Here is a 25,433-nt window from a genome sequence, read left to right on the forward strand (position 1 = left end):
TTAGCAACACTACCAAATTTATTTAAGCTACATGCTAACCTTATATGTTAACATAATTGTAGGGTAGCAACACTAGCAAAGCTATGTAAGCTACATGCTAACATTACATTTTAAACACCATTGTAGGTTAGCAACACTAGCATAGCTATGTGAGCTACATGCTAAGATTACATTTTAACATCGTGCTAGGTTAGCAACACTAGCATAGCTATGTGAGCTGCATGCTAACATTACATTTTAACATCATTGTAGGTTAGCAACACTAGCATAGCTATGTGAGCTACGTGCTAACATTACATTTTCACATCATTGTAGGGTAGCAACACTAGCATAGCTATGTGAGCTACATGCTAACATTACATTTTAACACCGTGCTAGGTTAGCAACACTAGCATAGCTATGTGAGCTTCATGCTAACATTACATTTTAACATCATTGTAAGTTAGCAACACTAGCATAGCTATGTGAACTACATGCTAACATTACATTTTAACACCGTGCTAGGTTAGCAACACTAGCATAGCTATGTGAGCTACATGCCAACATTACATTTTAACATCATCGTAGGTCAGCAACACTAGCATAGCTATGTGAGCTACATGCTAAAATTACATTTTAACATCATTGTAGGTTAGCAACACTAGCATAGCTATGTGAGCTACATGCTAACATTACATTTTAACATCATTGTAGGGTAACAAAACTACCATAGCTATGTAAGCTACATGCTAACATTCCATTTTAACACCCTTGTAGGTTAGCAAGACTAGCATAGCTATGTGAGCTACATGCTAACATTACATTTTAACATCGTGCTAGGTTAGCAGCACTAGGATAGCTATGTGAGCTACATGCTAACATTACATTTTAACATCATTGTAGGTTAGCAACACTAGCATAGCTATGAGAGCTACATGCTAACATTACATTTTAATATCATTATTGGGTAGCAACACTAGCATAGCTATGCGAGCTACATGCTAACATTACATATTAACACCATTGTAGGGTAGCAAAACTAGCATCGCTATGTGAGCTACATGATAACATTACATTTTAACATCATTGTAGGTTAGCAACACTAGCATAGCTATGTGAACTACATGCTAACATTAAATTCTATCATTGTAGGTTAGCAACACTAGCATAGCTATGTGAGCTACATGCTAACATTACATTTTAACACCGCACTAGGTTGCAATACTAGCATAGCTATGTGAGCTACATTCTAACATTACATTTTAACATCATTGTAGGTTAGCAACACTAGCATAGCTATGTGAGCTACATGCTAACATCACATTTCAACACCATGCTAGAGTAGCAACACTATGGTGGTTAGGTTGTAAAGGGTGTGTGTGGAGCCAAGTGCTAACGTGCTACATGTGTGTTTGAGAAGAAGTCATGTGAGACTAACGGCGGTCCAAGCTGTCACTTGTGTGCTTTATCTCCCGCTCGCCTCCACCCGACGGAACCTTTTCCACCCGCTCCACCGCACCTGACCTTTCTTGGTTGTCGCACACCCTCCTCCACCCTGCCCCCCTGAGGGTGCAGCATGGGAAAGCGGGTGTGGGCTGAAGGAGTCCTACTACACAAGTCCTACTACACAAGTCCTACTACACAAGTCCTCCGTTGGGGGCGAGACACACCCACCCACGCACAAGACAGCACAGGAGCCATACCAGGATGTGGTGGTGACGGGAAATACCACCCGGTAGAGGTAGTAAGTACACAGAAAGGTGTGACCAAATAATGCATTAATGAAAAAAATAGGAATATCAAAAGTATTATTAACAAAAACATAATCATTTTATAATAATTAAATACATGTACAAATATTAATGCAGCCAATATTTATAATAAATAATTACTACTAAAGAATATAATTTAATAATAATAATAGGAATATCAAAAGTAATATTAACAATAACAGAGCCATTTTATAATAATACAAAAATATATATACTAGTATCCAATATTATTAATACATAATTAATACTAAATAATATAATTGAATAATAATAGGAATATCAAAAGTAATAAACAATGACAACATAATTTTATAATATTAAAAAATAAATGTGCTATTATTAATGTATCCAATTTTATTAATAAATAATTAACACTAAAAAAGATAATTTAATAATAATAATAGGAATATCAAAAGTAATATTAACAATAACAATCATTTTATAATAATAAAAAATAAATGTACTGGCATTCATTTATTCAATTTTATTAATAAATAATTACCACTAAAGAATATAATTTAATAATAATAATAATAATAGGAATATCAAAAGTAATATTAACAATAACAATCATCCATCCATCCATTTCCTACCGCTTATTCCCTTTTTTGGGGTTGCGGGGGGCGCCGGCGCCTATCTCAGCTACAATCGGGCGGAAGGCGGGGTACACCCTGGACAAGTCACCACCTCATCGCAGAATAACAATCATTTTATAATAATAAAAACTAAATTGACTAATATTAATGTATCCAACATTATTAATAAATAATTATTACTAAAGTATATAGTTTAATAATAATAATAAGAATATCAAAAGTAATATTAACAATAACAGAATAATTTTATAATAAAAAATAAATGTACTAACATGTATTTATCCAATATTATTAATAAATAATTACTACTAAATAATATAATTCAATAATAATAATAGGAATATCAAAAGTAATATTAATAACAATCATTTTATAAAAATAAAAACAATAAATGTACTAACATTATTGTATCCAATATTAATAAATAATTAATACTAAAGAATATAATCTAATAATAATAACAGGAACACAAAAGTATTAGGAACAATAACAGAATGATTGCATAATAAAACAATTTATGTAATAATATTCATGTGTCCAATAGTATTAATAAATAATTAATATTAAATAATATAATTTAATAATAATAATAGGAATATCAAAAGTAATTTTAACAACAACAGAATAATTTTATAATAATAAAAAATAAATGTAATAACATTAATGTATCCAACATTATTAATAAATAATTACTACTAAAGAATATAATTTAATAATAATAGGAATATCAAAAGTAATATTAAAAATAACGTAGTTATTTTATAATAAGAGAAAAATACTAATATTAATGCATCCAATATTATTAATAAATAATTGATACTGAAGAATATAATTTAATAATAATAATATGAATATCAAAAGTAATATTAAAAATAACATAATTATTTTATAATAAGAGAAAAATACTAATATTAATGCATCCAACATTATTAATAAATAATTACTACTAAATAATATAATTTAATAATAATAATATGAATATCAAAAGTAATATTAAAAATAACATAATTATTTTATAATAAAAGAAAAATACTAATATTAATGCATCCAATATTATTAATAAATAATTCATACTGAAGAATATAATTTAATCATAATAATAGGAATATCAAAAGTAATATTAACAAAGACATAATCATTTTATAATGATAAAAAATAAATGTACTAACATTACTGTATCCAATATTATTACTAAATAATTAATACTAAATAACGTAATTTAATAATAATAATAGGAATATGAAATGTAATATTAACAATAACAGAATAATTTTATAATAATAGAAAAATACCAATATTAATGCATCCAATATTATTAATAAATAATTCATACTAAAGAATATAATTTAATAATAATAATAGTAATATCAAAAGTAATATTAACAATAACTTAACCATTTTATAATAATAAAAAATAAATGTACTAACATTAATGTCTGCAATATTATTAATAAATAATTAATACTAAAGAATATAATTGTGGGGCGGCATAGCTCGGTTGGTAGAGTGGCCGTGCCGGCAACTTGAGGGTTGCAGGTTCGATTCCCGCTTGTGCCATCCTAGTCACTGCCGTTGTGTCCTTGGGCAAGACACTTTACCCACCTGCTCCCAGTGCCACCCACACTGCTTTAAATGCAACTTAGATATTGGGTTTCACTATGTAAAGCGCTTTGAGTCACTTGAGAAAAGCGCTATATAAATAGAATTCACTTCACTTCAATAATAACCAAACAGCATTTTTCAGCGCGGAATGGACGATTGAGTCGCAGAAATAGGGGCGTGGCTTCCAGACTGAAACAGGAGTAAATAAGCGAGTAAACGCGGGTAAAAAAAAGGCCAAACTGAACAAAGACTGCGAATCAAGCTGGCTGTCACCACTCGGGAGGAGACGGGCCCATCAAACATTATCGCCCGTGACTGTCACCACCCGGGAGGAGACGGGCCCATCAAACATTATCGCCCCTGACTGTCACCACTCGGGAGGAGACGGGCCCATCAAACATTATCGCCCCTGATTGTCACCACTCGGGAGGAGACGGGCCCATCAAACATTATCAGCATGGACAAAGTCACAGGCCTGTTGCTGGGAACCCCGGCCTCCAGCTCGCTCCTAAACAAACAAATTATATTTTCCCTAGAACCGTTTCCTTCCTTCTGCTATCTCGCCACGCGCTGCCATGGATTTCTGGAGGGAGGGGAGGGGGGAGCAGCTGCGAGCGGGAAGTCCTGGGGCCGGATTGGCAGAAGCCGGGAGCTTAATCCTCTGGTGGCTCCCCCCCCCCCCCTTGCAGGATGGGGCGGTGAGGCCAAGGAGAAGCCCCGGCCAACGGCAACAAACAACCAGGCCTTCCCCGGCTCTCCCGGGCGGCTCCGTTCCACTCTCCGACAACGGTTGCCACGGCAACGGCGTGCGCATCCATAACAGAGTGTGGGAGATGTGTCTGGAAAGCCACGGCTCGTGTCCTTCCTCGCCTTCCTTCTGATCCCCTCAAATGCAGAGCCCTGCTAGAACGTCTCACCCCCGCGGGAGCACAGCCTCCCACAAAACCTCCGGAGTCAAAACCCGGAACTTGCAAGATGGGGCGGACGACGACAAAAAAAATAAAAATAAAATAAAACAAGAAATGTTTGATCTCACGACTCCATAACCTTCATTATTGCACAGGTGGCCAGGTATCCTTCCGCCACTACAACTAGTTCCCCAGCAAATCCCTTGTTGACAGAACCATCCATCCATCCATTTTCTACGGCTTGTCCCGTTCAGGGTCGCTGGAGAACTATCTCAGATGCATTCGGGCGGAAGGCTAAGTACACCCTGGACAAGTCGCCACCTCATCGCAGTGTTGACAGAACCAAAATTCAGTTTTTAATTCAGCTTAAAATCGGAACGTCGTACAGCAGAGGCCAGCTCCTGGTCTGCCAGAGCATAAGAAGACGTTTGATTTTAATTCCATCCATCCATTTTCTACCGCTTATTCCCTTCCGGGGTCGCGGGGGGCGCTGGCGCCTATCTCAGCTACAATCGGGCGGAAGGCGGGGTACACCCTGGACAAGTCGCCATCTCATCACAGGGCCAACACAGATAGACAGACAACATTCACACTCACATTCACACACTAGAGCCAATTTTTAGTGTTGCCAATCAACCTATCCCCAGGTGCATGTCTTTGGAAGTGGGAGGAAGCCGGAGTACCCGGAGGGAACCCACACATTCACGGGGAGAACATGCAAACTCCACACAGAAATATCCCGAGCCTGGATTTGAACCCAGGACTGCAGGACCTTCGTATTGTGAAGCAGACGCACTAACCCCTCTGCCACCGTGAAGCCCTTGATTTTAATTATCTCAATTAATTGTTTAATAATAATAATAATAATATATTTTATTTGGGGTAGCACTGGGTTAGTACATCTGCCTCACAATACGAAGGTCCTGAGTAGTCCGGAGTTCAATCCCAGGGCTCGGGATCTTTCTGTGTGGAGTTTGCATGTTCTCCCCGTGACTGCGTGGGTTCTCCTCCGGCTTCCTCCCACCTCCAGAAAACATGCACCTGGGGATAGGCCCCTCCCACCTCCAAACATATAAACCTGGGGTTAGGCCCCTCCCACCTCCAAAAAATATGCACCTGGGGTAGGTTGATTGGCAACACTAAAATGGGCCCTAGTGTGTGAATGTTGTCTGTCTATCTGTAAAGGGTTTTTTTTTTTTAAAAGAAGGGGTTTTAAGCCTTTTTTAAAAGCATTCACAGTCTGTGGCCCCCTTAGGGGGTCAGGGAGAGGGTGCAAGTGCCTCATAATACGAAGGTCCTGAGTAGTCCTGGGTTCAATCCTGGGCTCGGGATCTTTCTGTGTGGAGTTTGCATGTTCTCCCTGTGACTGCGTGGGTTCCCTTGAAAAAAAAGGCTTGAAAAAAAATTATTTTTCAAAAAAAGCCTTTTTTTTTAGATATATGCATATTTGTAAAAGTTGATTGGCAACACTAAAATGGTCCCTACAGTGTGAATGTTGTCCGTCTATCTGTAAAGGCTTTTTTTTTTAAAAGAAGGGTTTTTAAGCCTTTTTTAAAAGCATTCACAGTCTGTGGTGCTCTCAGGTGGTCAGGGAGAGCGTTCCACAGACTGGGATGTTAAAATTTGTAATATAAAGGAGTCAGACAGTGGGGTGGAACAACGGTGAGTGCATGTGCCTTATAATACGAAGGTCCTGAGTAGTCCTGTGTTCAATCTCAGGCTCGGGATCTTTCTGTGTGGAGTTTGCATGTTCTCCCCGTGACTGCGTGGGTTCCCCCTGGGTACTCCGGCTTCCTCCCACCTCCAAAATACATGCACCTGGGGATAGGCCCCTCCCACCTCCAAAATACATGCACCTGGGGATAGGTTGATTGGCAACACTAAATTTGGCCCTAGTGTGTGAATGTTGTCTATCTGTGTTGGCCCTGCGATGAGGTGGCGACTTGTCCAGGGTGTACCCCCTTCCTTCCACCCGAATGCAGCTGAGACCCCAAAAGGGACAAGGGGTAGGAAATGGATGGAGGGATGGATGGATTTTTTTTTTGTAAAAAGCACTTTACATTGAGCAAACAACCTCAAATTGCTACAGTGTATTAAAAAAATAAAACAAAAAATAAAAACTAGAACAACCTAATAGCTAGAACTAGTATGCATATATCTAAAAAAAAAGAAGGGTTTTTTAAGCCCCTTTTAAAAACATTCACAGTCTGTGGTGCCCTCAGGTGATCAGGGAAAGCGTTCCACAGACTGGGATGTTACAGTCAAGGAGTCAGTCAGCACGGTGCAACAGCAGTGAGTGAATGTGCCTCACAATACCAAGGTCCCATTTTGATGTGATAAAACCTCTTAGGGCGGACCTATTTGTGTCCACCCTAAGACTGGAAGGTTGGGAGTTCAAACCCCGACCGAGTCATACCAAAGACTGTAAAAAACGGGACCCTTACCCTCCCAGGGGGTGAACATGGGGATTGTACAATGCCACGTGACCGTGGTCCAAGAAAGTAAAGGCATGGACTTACACTCACCATCATCGAGGTAGGCCTGGTCCAGGTTCTCCTCCTTCACCGTCACCCTCCTGGGTCTGTCCCCGCCGGGTCCTCTGGCCTTCTGCTGCTGGATGACGGTGGTGTACTGCTGAGGAGGGGGCGGGGAGTAGGACCCGCAGTAGACGGTGGGCGACTCTTGGTGCTGGTTGGTGGGGGAGTACCGGATGATGGGGGGGTGCGCCGGGGATCCGGCACGGACCAGGACGGAGCGGTGCGGGTCCGGGATCAGGGTCCCGGTGGTCTGCTGGCAGGCGGCGCTCTTGAAGGCCACGCTCTGGCGGTCAAAGCCGGGGACCAGACGCTGGCAGGACGCCACGCCGTGATCTGGGTGGAGGATGGGGCGTGGGCTGGGGTAGTAGGAGTGGGGGGGGGCGCCCATCATGGCCAAGGTCACGTGGTCCGAGTCGTACTCGTCTAAGGGCTCGGTCTTGATGGACGCAGCTGGACACAAAACATCAGCTATTATTTCTCCTAATAATACACCACACTAGCGTGTCTTATATTTGTATCACATGTATGCTAGCATGTCTTATATTTGTATCACATAAATGCTAGCATGTCTTATATTTGTATCACATGTATGCTAGCGTGTCTTATATTGGAATCACAAGTATGCTAGCGTGTCTTATATTTGTATTACATGTATGCTAGCATGTCTTATATTTGTATTACATGTATGCTAGCATGTCTTATATTTGTATCACATGTATGCCAGCATGTCTTATATTTGTATCACATGTATGCTAGCATGTCTTATATTTGTATCACATGTATGCTATTATGTGTTATGTTTGTATCACATGTATGCTACCGTGTCTTATATTTGTATCACAAGTATGCTAGCGTGTCTTATATTTGTATCACATGTATGCTAGCATGTCTTATATTTGTATCAAATGTATGCTAGCGTGTCTTATATTTGTATCACATGTATGCTAGCGTGTCTTATATTTGTATCACATGTATGCTAGCATGTCTTATATTTGTATCAAATGTATGCTAGCATGTCTTATATTTGTATCACATGCATGCTAGCATGTCTTATATTTGTATCACATGTATGCTAGCGTGTCTTATATTTGTATAACATAGATGCTAGCATGTCTTATATTTGTATCACATGTATGCTAGCATGTCTTATGTTTGTATCACATGTATGCCAGCATGTCTTATATTTGTATGACATGCATGCTTGCATATCTTATATTTGCAATAAATGTATGCTTGCATGTCTTATATTTGTATCACAGTTATGCTAGCATGTCTTATATTTGTATCACATGTATGTTAGCATGTCTAATATTTGTATCACATGTATGCTAGCATGTCTTATATTTGTATCACATGTATGTTAGCATGTGTTATATTTGTATCACATGTATGCTAGCATGTGTTATATTTGTATTAAAGGTATGCTTGCATGTCTTATATTTGTATCAGATGTATGCTAGCGTGTCTAATATTTGTATCACATGTATGCTAGCATGTCTTATATTTGTATCACATGTATGCTAGCATGTCTTATATTTGTATTACATGTATGCTAACATAACTTATATTTGTATCACAGTTATACTAGCCTGTCTTATATATGTATTACATGCATGCTTGCATGTCTTATATTTGCAGTGCATATATGCTAGCACATTTTATATTTGCATCACATGTATGCCAGCCTGTCCTATATACTGCATGTATGCTGGCATGTCTTATATTTGTATTACATGTATACCAGCCTGTCCGATATATCTATCTATATATGCTAGCATGTTTTATATTTGCACCGCATGTATGCCAGCCTGTCCTACATATGTATGCTAACATGTCCTATATATATATATATATATATATATATATATATACATATATAGTAGCATGTCTTATATTTGTATCACATGCCTGTCTTATATGTGTGCCATTAGTATGTGGAACAAACAGAGCGTGCTCACAAGGCAGAGGCGTGTAGGTGAAGTGCTGAGGTTGACTGCGCTTCCTCTTCCCGTTGACCACACAGAAGGTGACTTTGACGGCGTGGCAGACGCTGGAGTGGCGGTAAGGCGGCACCTCCACAAACAGGATGCTCTGGCAGGTCAAACATCAGGCATGAGTCCAGCAGTGGCGGCGCGACGCATGACGGACGTCTTACACTCACCGGCTGGCTCTTGTCCTTGTCCACCGTGGCTTCACTCTCCCACATTTGCATCCCATCTGGTGGAGGAACACAGAGGTTTATATAGCGCTTTGCTCTAGTGACTCAAAGCGCTTTTACATAGTGAAACCCAATATCTGAGTTCCATTTAAAGCAGTGTGAGTCAAGTGTCTTGCCCAAGGACACAACAGCAGTGGCTAGGATGGCGGAAGTGGGGATCGAACCTGGAACTCTCGAGTCGCTGACACGGCCCGAACCAACCTAGCTATGCTGCCCCAAAAATACCCAATAATAATAATAATAATAATAATAATTAAAGCTGCAAGCAGCGATGGATGGGACCGACTTTTGCTGATGTTTCCTGCCTTTACCCATTCAACATGTCTTTACCTGCACATTACCTACCTTCCCTGCATCCTGGAGTCACACTGGTGCTTCTTTCTGTCACCCATACATGCTGGTGCTCCCTGCCATCACCCAGACAACATATCTTTACCTGCACATTACCTACCTTCTCTGTATCCTGGAGTCAAACTGGTGCCTCCTACTTTCACCCAGTCAACATATCTTTACTCGCACATTACCTACCTTCTCTGCATTGTGTGGTCCCGCCGGTGCTTCCTGCTTTTAAGCAACCATCTTGAGACGGCAGCAGCGCAGCAGCATCAGCGCAACTGTTCTTCGAAGGCTCGTCAAATCAAAACCGGAGCAGTTAGAAAAACGTTTTCGTCAACTTTAAATCAGAAGGATTCAATCTCTCTCCTGTGTGAGTTTGAAGCCGACACAACAAACGCGCTCAGAGGAGATAATGTTTGAAAAAAGGTGACGGGTTTTTATAAAACTTTTGTTTTGAAGGGGTAATTGCCAACTTCCTGTTGATTTTTGCTTAAGGATGTCAATGAATGAAATGTAGGTCTAAGTGAGACCTACATAGAGGTTTTTGTGTCATGTCTCTACAACATTCCTATCGGAAGTTATAAGCACTTTCCTAGGGGGCGCTAAAGCGCAATTTTGTGTTTTTTTTTTTTTTAATTAGATGACAATTTTCGCCAGTTCTGATGTGTGTGTTCAGTTTGGTGAGTTTTGAAGCATTCTAAGTGGGTCAAATTACAGCTCAAAGAGGCAAAAATGAAATTTTTTAGGAAACTTTTGTTTTGAAGGGGTGTTTGCCAACTTCCTGTTGGTTTTTGCTGAAGAATGTAATCTTATGAAATGTAGGTCTAAGTCAGACCTACATAGAGGTTTTTGTGTCATGTCTCTATGACATTCCTAACGAACGCTACAAGCAGTTTTGTCTGGGTTTTCCTCCTAGGGGGCGCTAGTGCGCAATTTTGAGTTTTGGGGTGTGTTTTTTTTTTATTAATTCGCAATTTTTGCCAGTCCTGATGTTTTTGTTAAATTTGGTGAGTTTTGAAGCATGTTAAGGGGTCAAATTACAGCTCAAAGAGGCGGTGGTATAATAATAAACTACTAACATGCTTCATAACTCACTAAATGTGACACACATCGGTACGGTGAAAATTGTGATTTAATAAAAAAATAAAAAAAATAAAAAATAAATTGCGCTCTAGCGCCCCCTAGGAAGAAAACACGGACAAAACTGCCAGTAACTTCCAGTAGGAATGTCGTAGCAACATGAAACAAAAACCTCTATGTAGGTCTCACTTAGACCTAGATTACATACACCAACATCCTTCAGCAAAAATTAACAGGAAGTTTGCAATTCCCCCTTCAAAACAAACGTTTTGTAAAAACACTCACCTTTGCCTCTTTGAGCTGTAATTTGACCCCCTTAAAATGTTTCAAAACTCACCAAACTGGACACACACATCAGGACTAGCAAAAATAGCAATCTAATCAAAAACCCTAATCCCAAAACTCAAAATTGCGCTCTAGCGCCCCCTAGGAATAAAACACAGACAAAACAGCTCCTAGGAAGAAAACACAGATAAAACTGCTTGTAACTTCCAGTAGGAAGGTCGTAGCAACATGAAACAAAAACCTCTATGTAGGTCTCACTTAGACCTAGATTACATATGCTGACATCCTTCAGCAAAAATTAACAGGAAGTTTGCAATTCCCCCTTCAAAACAAAAGTTTTGTAAAAACACTCACCTTTGCCTCTTTGAGCTGTAATTTGAACCCCTTAACATGCTTCAAAACTCACCAAACTGGACACACATCAGGACTGGCAAAAATAGCAATCTAATCAAAAACCCTGATCCCAAAACTCAAAATTGCGCTCTAGCGCACCCTAGGAATAAAACACAGACAAAACTGCTGCTAGGAAGAAAACAGAGACAAAACTGCTTGTAACTTCCGGTAGGAATGTCGTAGAGACATGAAACAAAACCCTCTATGTAGGTCTCACTTAGACCTAGATTACATACACCAACATCCTTCAGCAAAAATTAACAGGAAGTTTGCAATTCCCCCTTCAAAACAAAAGTTTTGTAAAAACACTCACCTTTGCCTCTTTGAGCTGTAATTTGACCCCCTTAAAATGTTTCAAAACTCACCAAACTGGACACACACATCAGGACTAGCAAAAATAGCAATCTAATCAAAAACCCTAATCCCAAAACTCAAAATTGCGCTCTAGCGCCCCCTAGGAATAAAACACAGACAAAACAGCTCCTAGGAAGAAAACACAGATAAAACTGCCTGTAACTTCCAGTAGGAAGGTCGTAGCAACATGAAACAAAAACCTCTATGTAGGTCTCACTTAGACCTAGATAACATACACTGACATCCTTCAGCAAAAATTAACAGGAAGTTTGCAATTCCCCCTTAAAAACAAAAGTTTTGTAAAAAACACTCACCTTTGCCTCTTTGAGCTGTAATTTGACCCCCTTAACATGCTTCAAAACTTACCAAACTGGACACACACAGCAGGACTGGCAAAAATAGCAATCTAATCAAAAACCCTAACCCTGAAACTCAAAATTGCGCTCTACCGCCCCCTAGGAATACAACACACACAAAACTGCTCCTAGGAAGAAAACACAGACAAAACTGATTGTAACTTCCGGTAAGAATGTCGTAGAGACATGAAACAAAAACCTCTATGTAGGTCTCACTTAGACCTAGATTACATACGCTGACATCCTTCAGCAAAAATTAACAGGAAGTTTGCAATTCCCCCTTCAAAACAAAAGTTTTGTAAAAAACACTCACCTTTGCCTCTTTGAGCTGTAATTTGACCCCCTTAACATGCTTCAAAACTCACCAAACTGGACACAAACATCGGGACTAGCAAAAATAGCAATCTAATCAAAAACCCTAATCCCAAAACTCAAAATTGCGCTTTAGCGCCCCCTAGGAATAAAACACAGACAAAACTGCTCCTAGGAAGAAAACAGACAAAACTGCTTGTAACTTCCGGTAGGAATGTCGTAGAGATATGAAACAAAAACCTCTATGTAGGTCTCACTTAGACCTAGATAACATACAGTGACATCCTTCAGCAAAAATTAACAGGAAGTTTGCAATTCCCCCTTAAAAACAAAAGTTTTGTAAAAAACACTCACCTTTGCCTCTTTGAGCTGTAATTTGACCCCCTTAACATGCTTCAAAACTCACCAAACTGGACACACACAGCAGGACTGGCAAAAATAGCAATCTAATCAAAAACCCTAACCCTGAAACTCAAAATTGCGCTCTACCGCCCCCTAGGAATAAAACACAGACAAAACTGCTCCTAGGAAGAAAACACGGACAAAACTGCTTGTAACTTCCGGTAGGAATGTCGTAGAGACATGAAACAAAAATCTCTATGTAGGTCTTACTTAGACCTACATTTCATTTATTTACATCCTTCAGCAAAAATCAACAGGAAGTTGCCAATTACCCCTTCAAAACAAAAGTTTAGTAAAAACCCGTCACCTTTTTTTAAACATTATCTCCTCTGAGCGCGTTTGTTGTGTCGGCTTCAAACTCGCACCGGAGAGAGATTAAACCCTTCTAATTAAAAGTTGAGAAAAGAGTTTTAATAACTGCTCCAGTTTTGATTTTACGAGCCTTCAAAGAACTGCTGCACTGATGCTGCTGCGCTGCTGCCGTCTCAAGATGAAGCAGGAAGCACCAGCGTGACCACACAATGCAGAGAAGGTAGGTAATGTGCGGGTAAAGATATGTCAACTGGGTGAAAGAAGGAGGCACCAGTTTGACTCTAGGATACAGAGAAGGTAGGTGATGTGCAGGTAAAGATATGTTGTCTGGGTGATGGCAGGAAGCACCAGCGTGTATGGGTGACAGAAAGAAGCACCAGTGTGACCCCAGGATGCAGGGAAGGTAGGTAATGTGCAGGTAAAGATATGTTGAATGGGTGATGGCAGGAAGCACCACCGTGTATGGGTGAAAGAAAGAAGCACCAGTGTGACCCCAGGATACAGAGAAGGTAGGTAATGTGCAGGTAAAGATATGTTGAATGGGTAAAGGCAGGAAACACCAGCAAATGTCGGTCCCGTCCATCGCTGCTTGCAGATTTAATTACAAATGTATTCAGTTTTGATTTACCATTTCCACAACGTGACAACTTCACCGGCTTTGGGGTTTCTCTGATTAAAAACACACGGCTTGATTGAGTAAGCTGGAAAAAAAAAAAAAGGCGGTGGTGGGGTATTCCACACACGCTGCCAACTTCCTACCGTCAGCTTCTACTCCATGACTGTTCCCTTGGCAGCGGTGTCTCGCCACCGCGGGAGACCCCGACTTTTCTTGGCCCGCCCGGACGCGATTACGCCAGGAAGTGGAAAATTAGTCCGGGGGGGCCAAGCAGATGTCGGGATTCCCGAGCCATGCGCTGCACGGAACCCTTCGCCGGCCATCCCTTTTCCCCGAGATTTCCTTTTCCATGTCTGGCTTGGCGTGCGTTATGTAACACCACTTTTAGTTTGTAGTTGATGTAACATCCTCAGCCATGGAGGTTCTTGACAAAACTGTGTTATCATTTACAGTTCGCTTTGTTCCAAACAAAAACTACACTTCAGTAGTACAAACCCCGTTTCCATATGAGTTGGGAAATTGTGTTAGATGTAAATATAAACAGAATACAATGATTTGCAAATCCTTTTCAACCCATATTCAGTTGAATATGCTACAAAGACAACATATTTGATGTTCAAACTCCAACATTCTTTTTTGTTGCAAATAATCATTAACTTTAGAATTTGATGCCAGCAACACGTGACAAAGAAGTTGGGAAAGGTGGCAATAAATACTGATAAAGTCGAGGAATGCTCATCAAACACTTATTTGGAACATCCCACAGGTGTGCAGGCTAATTGGGAACAGGTGGGTGCCATGATTGGGTATAAAAACAGATTCCCAAAAAAATGTTCAGTCTTTCACAAGAAAGGATGGGGCGAGGTACACCACTTTGTCCACAACTGCGTGAGCAAATAGTCAAACAGTTTAAGAACAACGTTTCTCAAAGTGCAATTGCAAGAAATTTAGGGATTTCAACTTCTACGCTCCATAATATCATCAAAAGGTTCAGAGAATCTGGAGAAATCACTCCACGTAAGCGGCATGGCCGGAAACCAACATTGAATGACCGTGACCTTCGATCAAAAACCGACATCAATCTCGAAAGGATATCACCACATGGGCTCAGGAACACTTCAGAAAACCACTGTCACTAAATACAGTTGGTCGCTACATCTGTAAGTACAAGTTAAAGCTTTAGTATGCGAAGCGAAAGCCATTTATCAACAACATCCAGAAACGCCGCCGGCTTCTCTGGGCCCGAGATCATCTAAGATGGACTGATGCAAAGTGGAAAAGTGTTCTGTGGTCTGACGAATCCACATTTTAAATTGTTTTTAGAATTATTCGACATTGTGTCATCCGGACCAAAGGGGAAGCGAACCATCCAGACTGTTGTCAACGCAAAGTTGAAAAGCCAGCATGTGTGATGGTATGGGGGTGCATTAGTGCCCAAGGCATGGGTAACTTACACATCTGTGAAGGCATCATTAATGCTGAAAGGTACATACAGGTTTTGGAACAACATAAGCTGCCATCTATGCGACGCCCCTGCTTATTTCAGCAAGACAATGCCAAGCCACATTCAGCACGTATTACAACAGCGGGGCTTCGTAAAAAAAGAGTGCGGGTACTTTCCTGGCCCGCCTGCAGTCCAGACCTGTCTCCCATGGAGAATGTGTGGCACATTATGAAGCGTAAAATATGACAGCGGAGACCCCGGACTGTTGAAGGACTGAAGCTCTACATAAAACAAGAATGGGAAAGAATTCCACTTTCAAAGCTTCAACAATTAGTTTCCTCAGTTCCCAAACGTTTATTGTGTGTTGTTAAAAGAAAAGGTGATGTAACACAGTGGTGAACATGCCCTTTCCCAGCTACTTTGGCACGTGTTGCAGCCATGAAATTCTAAGATAATTATTATTTGCAAAAAAAAAAAAAAATTAAGTTTATGAGTTTGAACATCAAATATGTTGTCTTTGTAGCATATTCAACTGAATATGGGTTGAATAGGATTTGCAAATTATTGTATTCTGTTTATATTTACATCTAACACAATTTCCCAACTCATATGGAAACAGGGTTTGTAGGTGCAATCATTGCACACACTGTTATGTGTTGCCCTTAAACTTTTCCCCCTGCAACTTGTGTTGCTTAGGAACCTTCACACTGTGCAAAGGCAGTGAAGTTGTCATGTTGTGTAAATGGTAAATAAAAAAACAAAATACAATGATTTGCAAATCCTTTTCAACTTATATTCAATCGAATAGACTGGAGAGACAAGATATTTATCGTTCAAACTATGAAACTGTTGTATTTTGCAAATATTAGCTCATTTGGAATTTGATGCCTGCGACACGTTTTAAAAAAGCTGGCACAAGTGGCAAAAAAGACTGAGAAAGTGTCAAGGCGTGGACTATGGTGTGGTTTGTTTTCCCGAGGTGCAAAGCGACTGGATCGGACACGATGTGAAGGTAACGACATATTTTAATCTTAACTCAAAAAAAGGAACAAACGAAAAGGAGGTACAAAAAGTTGGCTATGAAACAAAACTATTACTAAAACATAAGCTATGGACATAAAACAAAACTTTCGAACTATGGCATGAATAACAACACTTACGGGGAACGAGAAAAGAGCACGGATCATCAGCGTGGAGCAAGGGTGTGTAGAGGGTGATGTCGCCAGGCTTACTGCCTGGCAACTACAGGCTTAAATAGTGCTGTGGTGCTTGAAAACGGGTGCGTGAGTTCAAATGAATCAGGTGCGTGAGTCATGAGAACAGGCAAACTGATTGGTAGGCATGGAAACAAAACGATGGAGTGAAAAAACAGGAACTAATGGAGTCTTGAAGTAATCTAACACAACTAAACAAAACATGATCACAAAGACATGACAGAAAGTCGAGGAAATGCTCATCAAACACTTATTTGGAACATGCCACAGGTGAACGGGCTAATTGGGAACAGGTGAGTGCAGTGAATGGGTATGAAAGCAGCTTCCGTGAAAAGCTCAGTCGTTAACAAACAACCACTTTGTCAACAAATGCGTGAGAAAAATTGTCCAAAGAACATTTCTCGAGGAATCTAGGGATTTCACCGTCTACGCTCCGTAATATCATCAAAAGGCTCGGAGAATCTGGAGAAATCCCTGCAGGTTAGCCATGATATTACGCACCTTCCATCCCTCAGGCGGTACTGCATCAGTGTGCAAATGATATCACCGCACGGGCTCAGGAACACTTCAAAAAAACCACTGTCAGTAACTACAGTACATCGCTACATCTGTAAGTGCAAGTTAAAACTCTACTATCAACAACACCCAGAAACGGCAGCGTTTCTGGGTGTTGTTGATAAATGGCTGTGGCTTTGCATAGTAAGAGTTTTAACATGCACATACAGATGTAGTGACCAACTGTAGCTACTGACAGTGGTTTTCTGAAGTGTTCCTGAGCCCATGTGGTGATATCCTTTACACACTGATGTTTTTATTTTGTTAAGGGCTATAGTTGATTTCGAGATTTAAGCAAATTAAAAGAAAAAAAAATACGGTTTTATGCCCCTTAAAATATTAAATGACTTGATGAATTTATTCAATAACTGCCAATGTAGACTTGAAATGCTAAGATTGATAAAAATCACAAGGGCAAACATTTAGTGAAAGGACGAAAACGTTAAGCCTTTGTCTCGTTAGGAGGAATTAATCAGCTTGAAACAAAACGCAGAGGCGGAAAAGGCCGAGAGGAAGTTGCACTGAGATGCAAATAAGAGTGAAAAAGTCAAAAAGGTTTCACTTTCAGTCTGTAGCACGCAATTTTTTTGCAGGCAAGCTAGTTTTCAACTAATCAAGTGGAGGTGTGTGGGGGGGGGGGGGGGGGGGTCTACCTCAGTAATATGTATCATTTATTTTTAGGGACCGAATGTCTCTTTGGGACAGAGGACCCGATTGAATTTCTAAAGTTTCTAAGGGATTCAAGTTGCACCACTGGCCCAAAGATGCGAAAGTGAGTGCCGCCAGACCCCCATTGAATGTGCCGGAGTGTCTGCACATTTTACCGGCGATGACAGACATGGCACAGAGATGTATGGATAACCTGCAGATGCATTTGCAACCATAAAGTCAACGAAATCACAAAGGTGAGTTTTGTTGATGTTGTTGACTTATGTGCTAATCAGACATATTTGGTCACGGCGTGAGTGCCAGCTAATCGATGCTAACATGCTATTTACGGGCGGTGCTGAAGCAGACATGGCACAGAGATGTATGGATAACCTGCAGATGCATTTGCAACCATAAAGTCAACCAATTCACAAAGTTGAGTTTTGTTGATGTTGACTGCCAGCTAATTGATGCTAACATGCTACGCTAATCGATGCTAACCTGCTATTTACCGGCGGTGCTAAAGCAGACATGGCACAGAGATGTATGGATAACCTGCAGATGCATTTGCAACCATAAAGTCAACAAAATCACAAAGGTGAGTTTTGTTGATGTTGACTGCTAGCTAATCGATGCTAACATGCTACGCTAATCGATGCTAACATGCTATTTACCAGCGGTGCTAAAGCAGACATGGCACAGAGATGTATGGATAACCTGTAGATGCATTTGCAACTATATTACGTTTCCTTCCACCCACATTTAATGCGAAACAAACACTTACCAATCGACGGATGTAAGTTGCTCCCGTGTCACAAGATGCGAAAGTCCTGATCGTTTGGTCGGCACATTTTACCGGCGATGCTAACGCAGCTATTCGGCTATGCTATGGCTATGAATAGCGTCAATAGCTTCAGTTTTTTCTTCAATACTTTCATACTCCGACTATCTGTTTCAATACATGCGTAATCTGTTGAATCGCTTAAGTCGCTGAAATCCGAGTCTGAATCCGAGCTAATGTCGCTATACCTTGCTGTGGTATTCGCCGTTGTTTGTTTACATTTGCAGCACTGTGTGACGTCACAGGGAAATGGATAGTGGCATCGCAAGTAGCGAAAATCAAGGACTTTAAAAGCTTTTTTTAGGTATATTCCGAGGCTGGTAAAATTTGGGAAAAAAATTCAAAAAATACAAGCCACTGGGAACTGATTTTTATTGTTTTTAAAGGGGAACATTATCACAATTTCAAAAGGGTTAAAAACCATAAAAATCAGTTCCCAGTGGCTTTTTGTATTTTTTGAAATTGTTTTTGAAATTTTACCGGTCCCGGAATATCCCTAAAAAAAAGCTTTAAAGTGCCTTATTTTCGCTCTCTCGAAGCCACTGATCATTTCCCTGTGACGTCACACAGTGCTGCCAATGTATACAAACAATGGTGAATAGCACAGCAACATATAGCGACATTAGCTCGGGTTCAGACTCGGATTTCAGCGGTTTAAGCGATTCAACAGATTACGCATGTATTGAAACAGATGGTCGGAGTATGAAAGTATTGAAGAAGAAACTGACGCTATTCATAGCCATAGCATGGCCGAAAAGCTGTGTTAGCATCGCCGGTAAAATGTGCGGATAAAACGATCAGGACTTTCGCATCTTGTAACACTGGAGCAACTTAAATGTGACGTCTCGGTGGCATTGTAGTGACGAGTTGTTCTCTTGTGGGTGCAGCGGAAGATGGAACACAGCGTGAGGGTAAGGACAATGATTTATTTACACACTAAAGAACAAAATAAAAAAGACTAAGAAACAAAACACTTTGCATGAAGGCACTAACAAACAAAACAACAGAACTAGTTTGGAAGCTAGGAGGAACAGAAAGCGCTAGCATGAGAACTAGGGAAAAGAACAAACAAAATAGCGTGGAAGCTAATCGAGCGCTAATAAATACCACAATGCTGGAATGTGACGTCATCTGTTGCGTGGGAGCAAACAAGAGTCCAAGACTGAATGTCAAACAGAGGCGGGCATATATATAGGGAGATAAATAATCAAGAGCAGGTGCGCGTGATCGAAGCAGAGACAGGTGACACTAAGTAGGTAACTATGACAACAGAAACAAAACCAGGAAGTGCCACAAAGAACTGAGGCAGACAAATCCTAGACAGAATGTGATAAACAGAACCAAAACCAGAATACGCCATGATCCAAGACGTGGATCATGACATTAAACCCGTCGATTGGTAAGTGTTTTTTTTTCGCATTAAATGTGGGTGGAAGGAAACGTAATATAGTTGCAAATGTACATAGAGCTATAGCCTAAATAGCATGTTAGTATCGATTAGCTGGCAGTCATGGTGCGACCAAATATGTCTGATTAGCACATAAGTCAACAACATCAACAAAACTCACCTTTGTGATTTCGTTGACTTTATGGTTGCAAATGCATCTGCAGGTTATCCATACATCTCTGTGCCATGTCTGTCTTAGCATCGCCGGTAAAATGTGCAGAGACTCTGGCTCATTCAATGGGGGTCTGGCGGAAGATTTCTTGCCAGTGGTGCAACTTGAATCCCTCCCTGTTAGTGTTGTTACACCCGCCGACAACACACCGTCGAGGCATGATGTCTCCAAGGTTCCAAAAAATAGTCGAAAAAACGGAAACTAACAGAGCTGAGACCCGGTGTTTGTAATGTGTTTGAGAAAATGAAAACGGCGGCTTTCTTAACGAGGCAACATCACGTTCTGACGTCATCGCTTCAGGAGGGCTAAACAGAAAGGCGTTTAATTCGCCAAAATTCACCCATTTAGAGTTCGGAAATCGGTTGAAAAAATAGATGGTATTTTTTCTGCACCATCAAGGTATATATTGACGCTTACATAGGTCTGCTGATAATGTTCCCCTTTAAGTACATAACTCCACATGTGTTCATTCATAGTTTTGATGGAACATAAATAGGATGGATGTATATACAACTAGTATTACAACAATATAATTAATTGCATCACTGACTGAGTCAACATGCTCCAGGATGTGCGACGTTCAAGAAACCAGAATGGCGATTGGATTTCAGGCAATGAAACCTCTTCAGAACGTTTTCCCAGATAATCCCCACCTCTAGCGTAAATAGCATCGATTAGCGTAGCATGTTAGCATCGATTAGCTGGCAGTCATGGTGCGACCAAATATGTCTGATTAGCACATAAGTCAACAACATCAACAAAACTCACCTTTGTGATTTCGTTGACTTTATGGTTGCAAATGCATTTGCAGGTTATCCATACATCTCTGTGCCATGTCTGCCTTAGCATCGCCGGTAAAAATGTGCAGAGACTCTGGCTCATTCAATGGGGGTCTGGCGGAAGATTTCTTGCCAGTGGTGCAACTTGAATCCCTCCCTGTTAGTGTTGTTACACCCTCCGACAACACACCCACGAGGCATGATGTCTCCAAGGTTCCAAAAAATAGTCGAAAAAACGGAAAATAACAGAGCTGAGACCCGGTGTTTGTAATGTGTTTGAGAAAATGAAAACGGCGGGTGTGTTACCGAGGCGACGTCACATTCTGACGTCATCGCTTCAAGAGGGCTAAACAGAAACGCGTTTAATTCGCCAAAATTCACCCATTTAGAGTTCGGAAATCGGTTAAAAAAACAGATGGTCTTATTTCTGCACCATCAAGGGATATATTGACGCTTACATAGGTCTGCTGATAATGTTCCCCTTTAAAATGCTTCAAAACTCACCAAATTTGACACACACATCAGGACTGGCGAAAATTGAGATCTAATCAAAAACAAACAAACCCGAAACTCAAAATTGCGCTCTAGCGCCCCCTAGGAAGAAAACACCGTCGGCTCGCCAATCCACGCAACGGGCGCCCCTGCGGTGTCGGAGACGACAAACCGAAGAGTGCGAAGCTCACTCACCGTGTGTTTTCTCGGCGAACAAGACCTTGGAGTCGGAGCTGAAGTTCTGTCCGGTCAGGATCATCTGCTGGCCTCCCAGCACGGAGCAGCAGTCCAAGTCCTGCTTCTCCACCACGGGAAGTTCGTGTGCGGACCGCTGAGCTGCGCGGGATGACGATACAACATCAGCCACAAGTGCAGTGAAGTGAATTATATTTATATAGCGCTTTTTCTCTAGCGACTCAAAGCGCTTTACATAGTGAAACCCAATATCTAAGTTACATTCAAACCAGTGTGGGTTTGACTACATAACGTAACTACATAACAAAAAAGACTATTTTGCATGACAATGACTACATAACAAAAAAGACTATTTGGAGTGACAATGACTACATAACGTAACTACATATGTAAAATACTAGTTTGAGTAACAATGACTACATAACGTAACTACATAACATAAAAGACTATTTTGCATGACAATGACTACATAACAAAAAAGACTATTTGGAGTGACAATGACTACATAACGTAACTACATATGTAAAATACTAGTTTGAGTAACAATGACTACATAACGTAACTACATAACAAAAAAGACTATTTGGAGTGACAATGACTACATAACGTAACTACATACGTAAAATACTAGTTTGCGTGACAATGACTACATAATGTAACTACATAACAAAAAAGACTATTTTGCGTGACAATGACTACATAACATAAAAGACTATTTGGAGTGACAATGACTACATAACGTAACTACATACGTAAAATACTAGTTTGCGTGACAATGACTACATAATGTAACTACATAACAAAAAAGACTATTTTGCGTGACAATGACTACATAACAAAAAAGACTATTTGGAGTGACAATGACTACATAACGTAACTACATATGTAAAATACTAGTTTGCGTGACAATGACTACATAATGTAACTACATAACAAAAAAGACTATTTTGCGTGACAATGACTACATAACATAAAAGACTATTTGGAGTGACAATGACTACATAACGTAACTACATATGTAAAATACTAGTTTGCGTGACAATGACTAAATAACGTAACTACATAACAAAAAAGACTATTTTGCATGACAATGACTACATAACAAAAAAGACTATTTGGAGTGACAATGACTACATAACGTAACTACATACGTAAAATACTAGTTTGCGTGACAATGACTACATAATGTAACTACATAACAAAAAAGACTATTTTTCGTGACAATGACTACATAACAAAAAAGACTATTTGGAGTGACAATGACTACATAACGTAACTACATATGTAAAATACTAGTTTGCGTGACAATGACTACATAATGTAACTACATAACAAAAAAGACTATTTTGCGTGACAATGACTACATAACATAAAAGACTATTTGGAGTGACAATGACTACATAACGTAACTACATAACATAACAACATAACAAAGGACTATTTCAAGCGACAATGACTACATAACACAACTACATAACATAAAAGACTATTTTGCGTGACAATGACTACATAACAAAAAAGACTATTTGGAGTGACAATGACTACATAACGTAACTACATACGTAAAATACTAGTTTGCGTGACAATGACTACATAACGTAACTACATAACAAAAAAGACTATTTTGCATGACAATGACTACATAACATAAAAGACTATTTGGAGTGACAATGACTACATAACGTAACTACATATGTAAAATACTAGTTTGCGTGACAATGACTACATAACGTAACTACATAACAAAAAAAGACTATTTTGCATGACAATGACTACATAACAAAAAAGACTATTTGGAGTGACAATGACTACATAACGTAACTACATATGTAAAATACTAGTTTGCGTGACAATGACTACATAATGTAACTACATAACAAAAAAGACTATTTTGCGTGACAATGACTACATAACATAAAAGACTATTTGGAGTAACAATGACTACATAACGTAACTACATAACATAACAACATAACAAAGGACTATTTCAAGCGACAATGACTACATAACACAACTACATAACATAAAAGACTATTTTGCGTGACAATGACTACATAACAAAAAAGACTATTTGGAGTGACAATGACTACATAACGTAACTACATACGTAAAATACTAGTTTGCGTGACAATGACTACATAACGTAACTACATAACAAAAAAGACTATTTTGCGTGACAATGACTACATAACAAAAAAGACTATTTGGAGTGACAATGACTACATAACGTAACTACATATGTAAAATACTAGTTTGCGTGACAATGACTACATAATGTAACTACATAACAAAAAAGACTATTTTGCGTGACAATGACTACATAACATAAAAGACTATTTGGAGTGACAATGACTACATAACGTAACTACATAACATAACAACATAACAAAGGACTATTTCAAGCGACAATGACTACATAACACAACTACATAACATAAAAGACTATTTTGCGTGACAATGACTACATAACGTAACTACATAACATAAAAGACTATTATGCGTGACAAGGACTACATAACGTAACTACACTGGGAGCAGGTGGGTAAAGTGTCTTGCCCAAGGACACAACGGCAGTGACTAGGTTGGCAGAAGCGGGAATCGAACCTGCAACCCTCAAGTTGCTGGCACGGCCACTCCACCAACCGAGCTACGCCTTCAATAACGCTCCACGTGGTGTCAAAATGTCGGAGGACTGACATGTTTGTGACCTCGTCTCCCTCACTTATGTCACTTTGGAGAGAAGGAGGATTCAAACACCGGCGTTGAAATTAAAAAATCACTTAGACATATTTATCATAAATACTCCATGAATAATTAACACATTCGCCGTTTGACTGAGAAGACGTAGTAAAAAAAAATTTTGCTACACGTCTTGAAATGCTGCCTTTATAGCAGGGGTCACCAACCTTTTTGAAACCAAGAGCTACTTCTTGGGTACTGATTAATGCCAAGGGCTACCAGTTTGATACACACTTCAATAAATTGCTAGAAAATAGCCAATTTGCTCAATTTACCTTTAATAAAGAAATCTATATACAGTGAGGCAAAAAAGTATTTAGTTGTGCAAGTTAAAATGATGACAGAGGTCTGTCATTTTCATCATAGGTACACTTCAACTGTGAGAGACAGAATGTGAAGAAAAAAATCCAGGAATTTTAAAGAATTTTATTTGTAAATGATGGTGGAAAATAAGTATTTGGTCAACCGTTCAAAGCTCTCACTGATGGAAGGAGGTTTTGGCTCAAAATCTCACGATACATGGCCCCATTCATTCTTTCCTTAACACGGATCAATCGTCCTGTCCCCTTAGCAGAAAAACAGCCTCAAACCATGTTTACACCCTCATGCTTCACAGTAGGTATGGTGTTCTTGGGATGCAACTCTGTATTCTTATTCCTCCAAACACGACGAGTTGAGTTTTTACCAAAACGTTCGATTTTGGTTTCATCTGACCACATGACATTCTCCCATGTGCTCTCTGGCAAACTTCAGACATGCACTGGCTTAAGCAGGGGGACACGTCTGGCACTGCAGGATTTGACTCCCTGTCGGCGTAGTGTGTTACTGATGGTAACCTTTTTTACTCTG

General features: G+C 39.8%; 1 protein-coding gene across 3 annotated transcripts in view; it reads right to left on the bottom strand.

Moving 5' to 3' along the window:
- nfatc2a (nuclear factor of activated T cells 2a) overlaps window positions 1-25,433 on the bottom strand; it is a 66,060-nt gene that overhangs the window by 7,896 nt on the left and 32,731 nt on the right. For 2 of the 3 annotated variants that reach the window (XM_061902652.1, XM_061902650.1), the window contains exons 6-9: window positions 21,846-21,986; window positions 9,556-9,611; window positions 9,353-9,485; window positions 7,377-7,844 (exon numbers count right to left, since the gene is read on the bottom strand). In XM_061902652.1, the coding sequence (XP_061758636.1) occupies window positions 7,377-7,844; window positions 9,353-9,485; window positions 9,556-9,611; window positions 21,846-21,986 (798 nt within the window). The remainder of the gene's footprint in view (window positions 1-7,376; window positions 7,845-9,352; window positions 9,486-9,555; window positions 9,612-21,845; window positions 21,987-25,433) is intronic. The other variant, XM_061902651.1, reaches the window with a different exon arrangement.

The sequence above is a fragment of the Nerophis ophidion genome, linkage group LG06, assembly GCF_033978795.1.
Source record: "Nerophis ophidion isolate RoL-2023_Sa linkage group LG06, RoL_Noph_v1.0, whole genome shotgun sequence".
In the NCBI taxonomy this organism is placed as follows: Eukaryota; Metazoa; Chordata; class Actinopteri; order Syngnathiformes; family Syngnathidae; genus Nerophis; species Nerophis ophidion.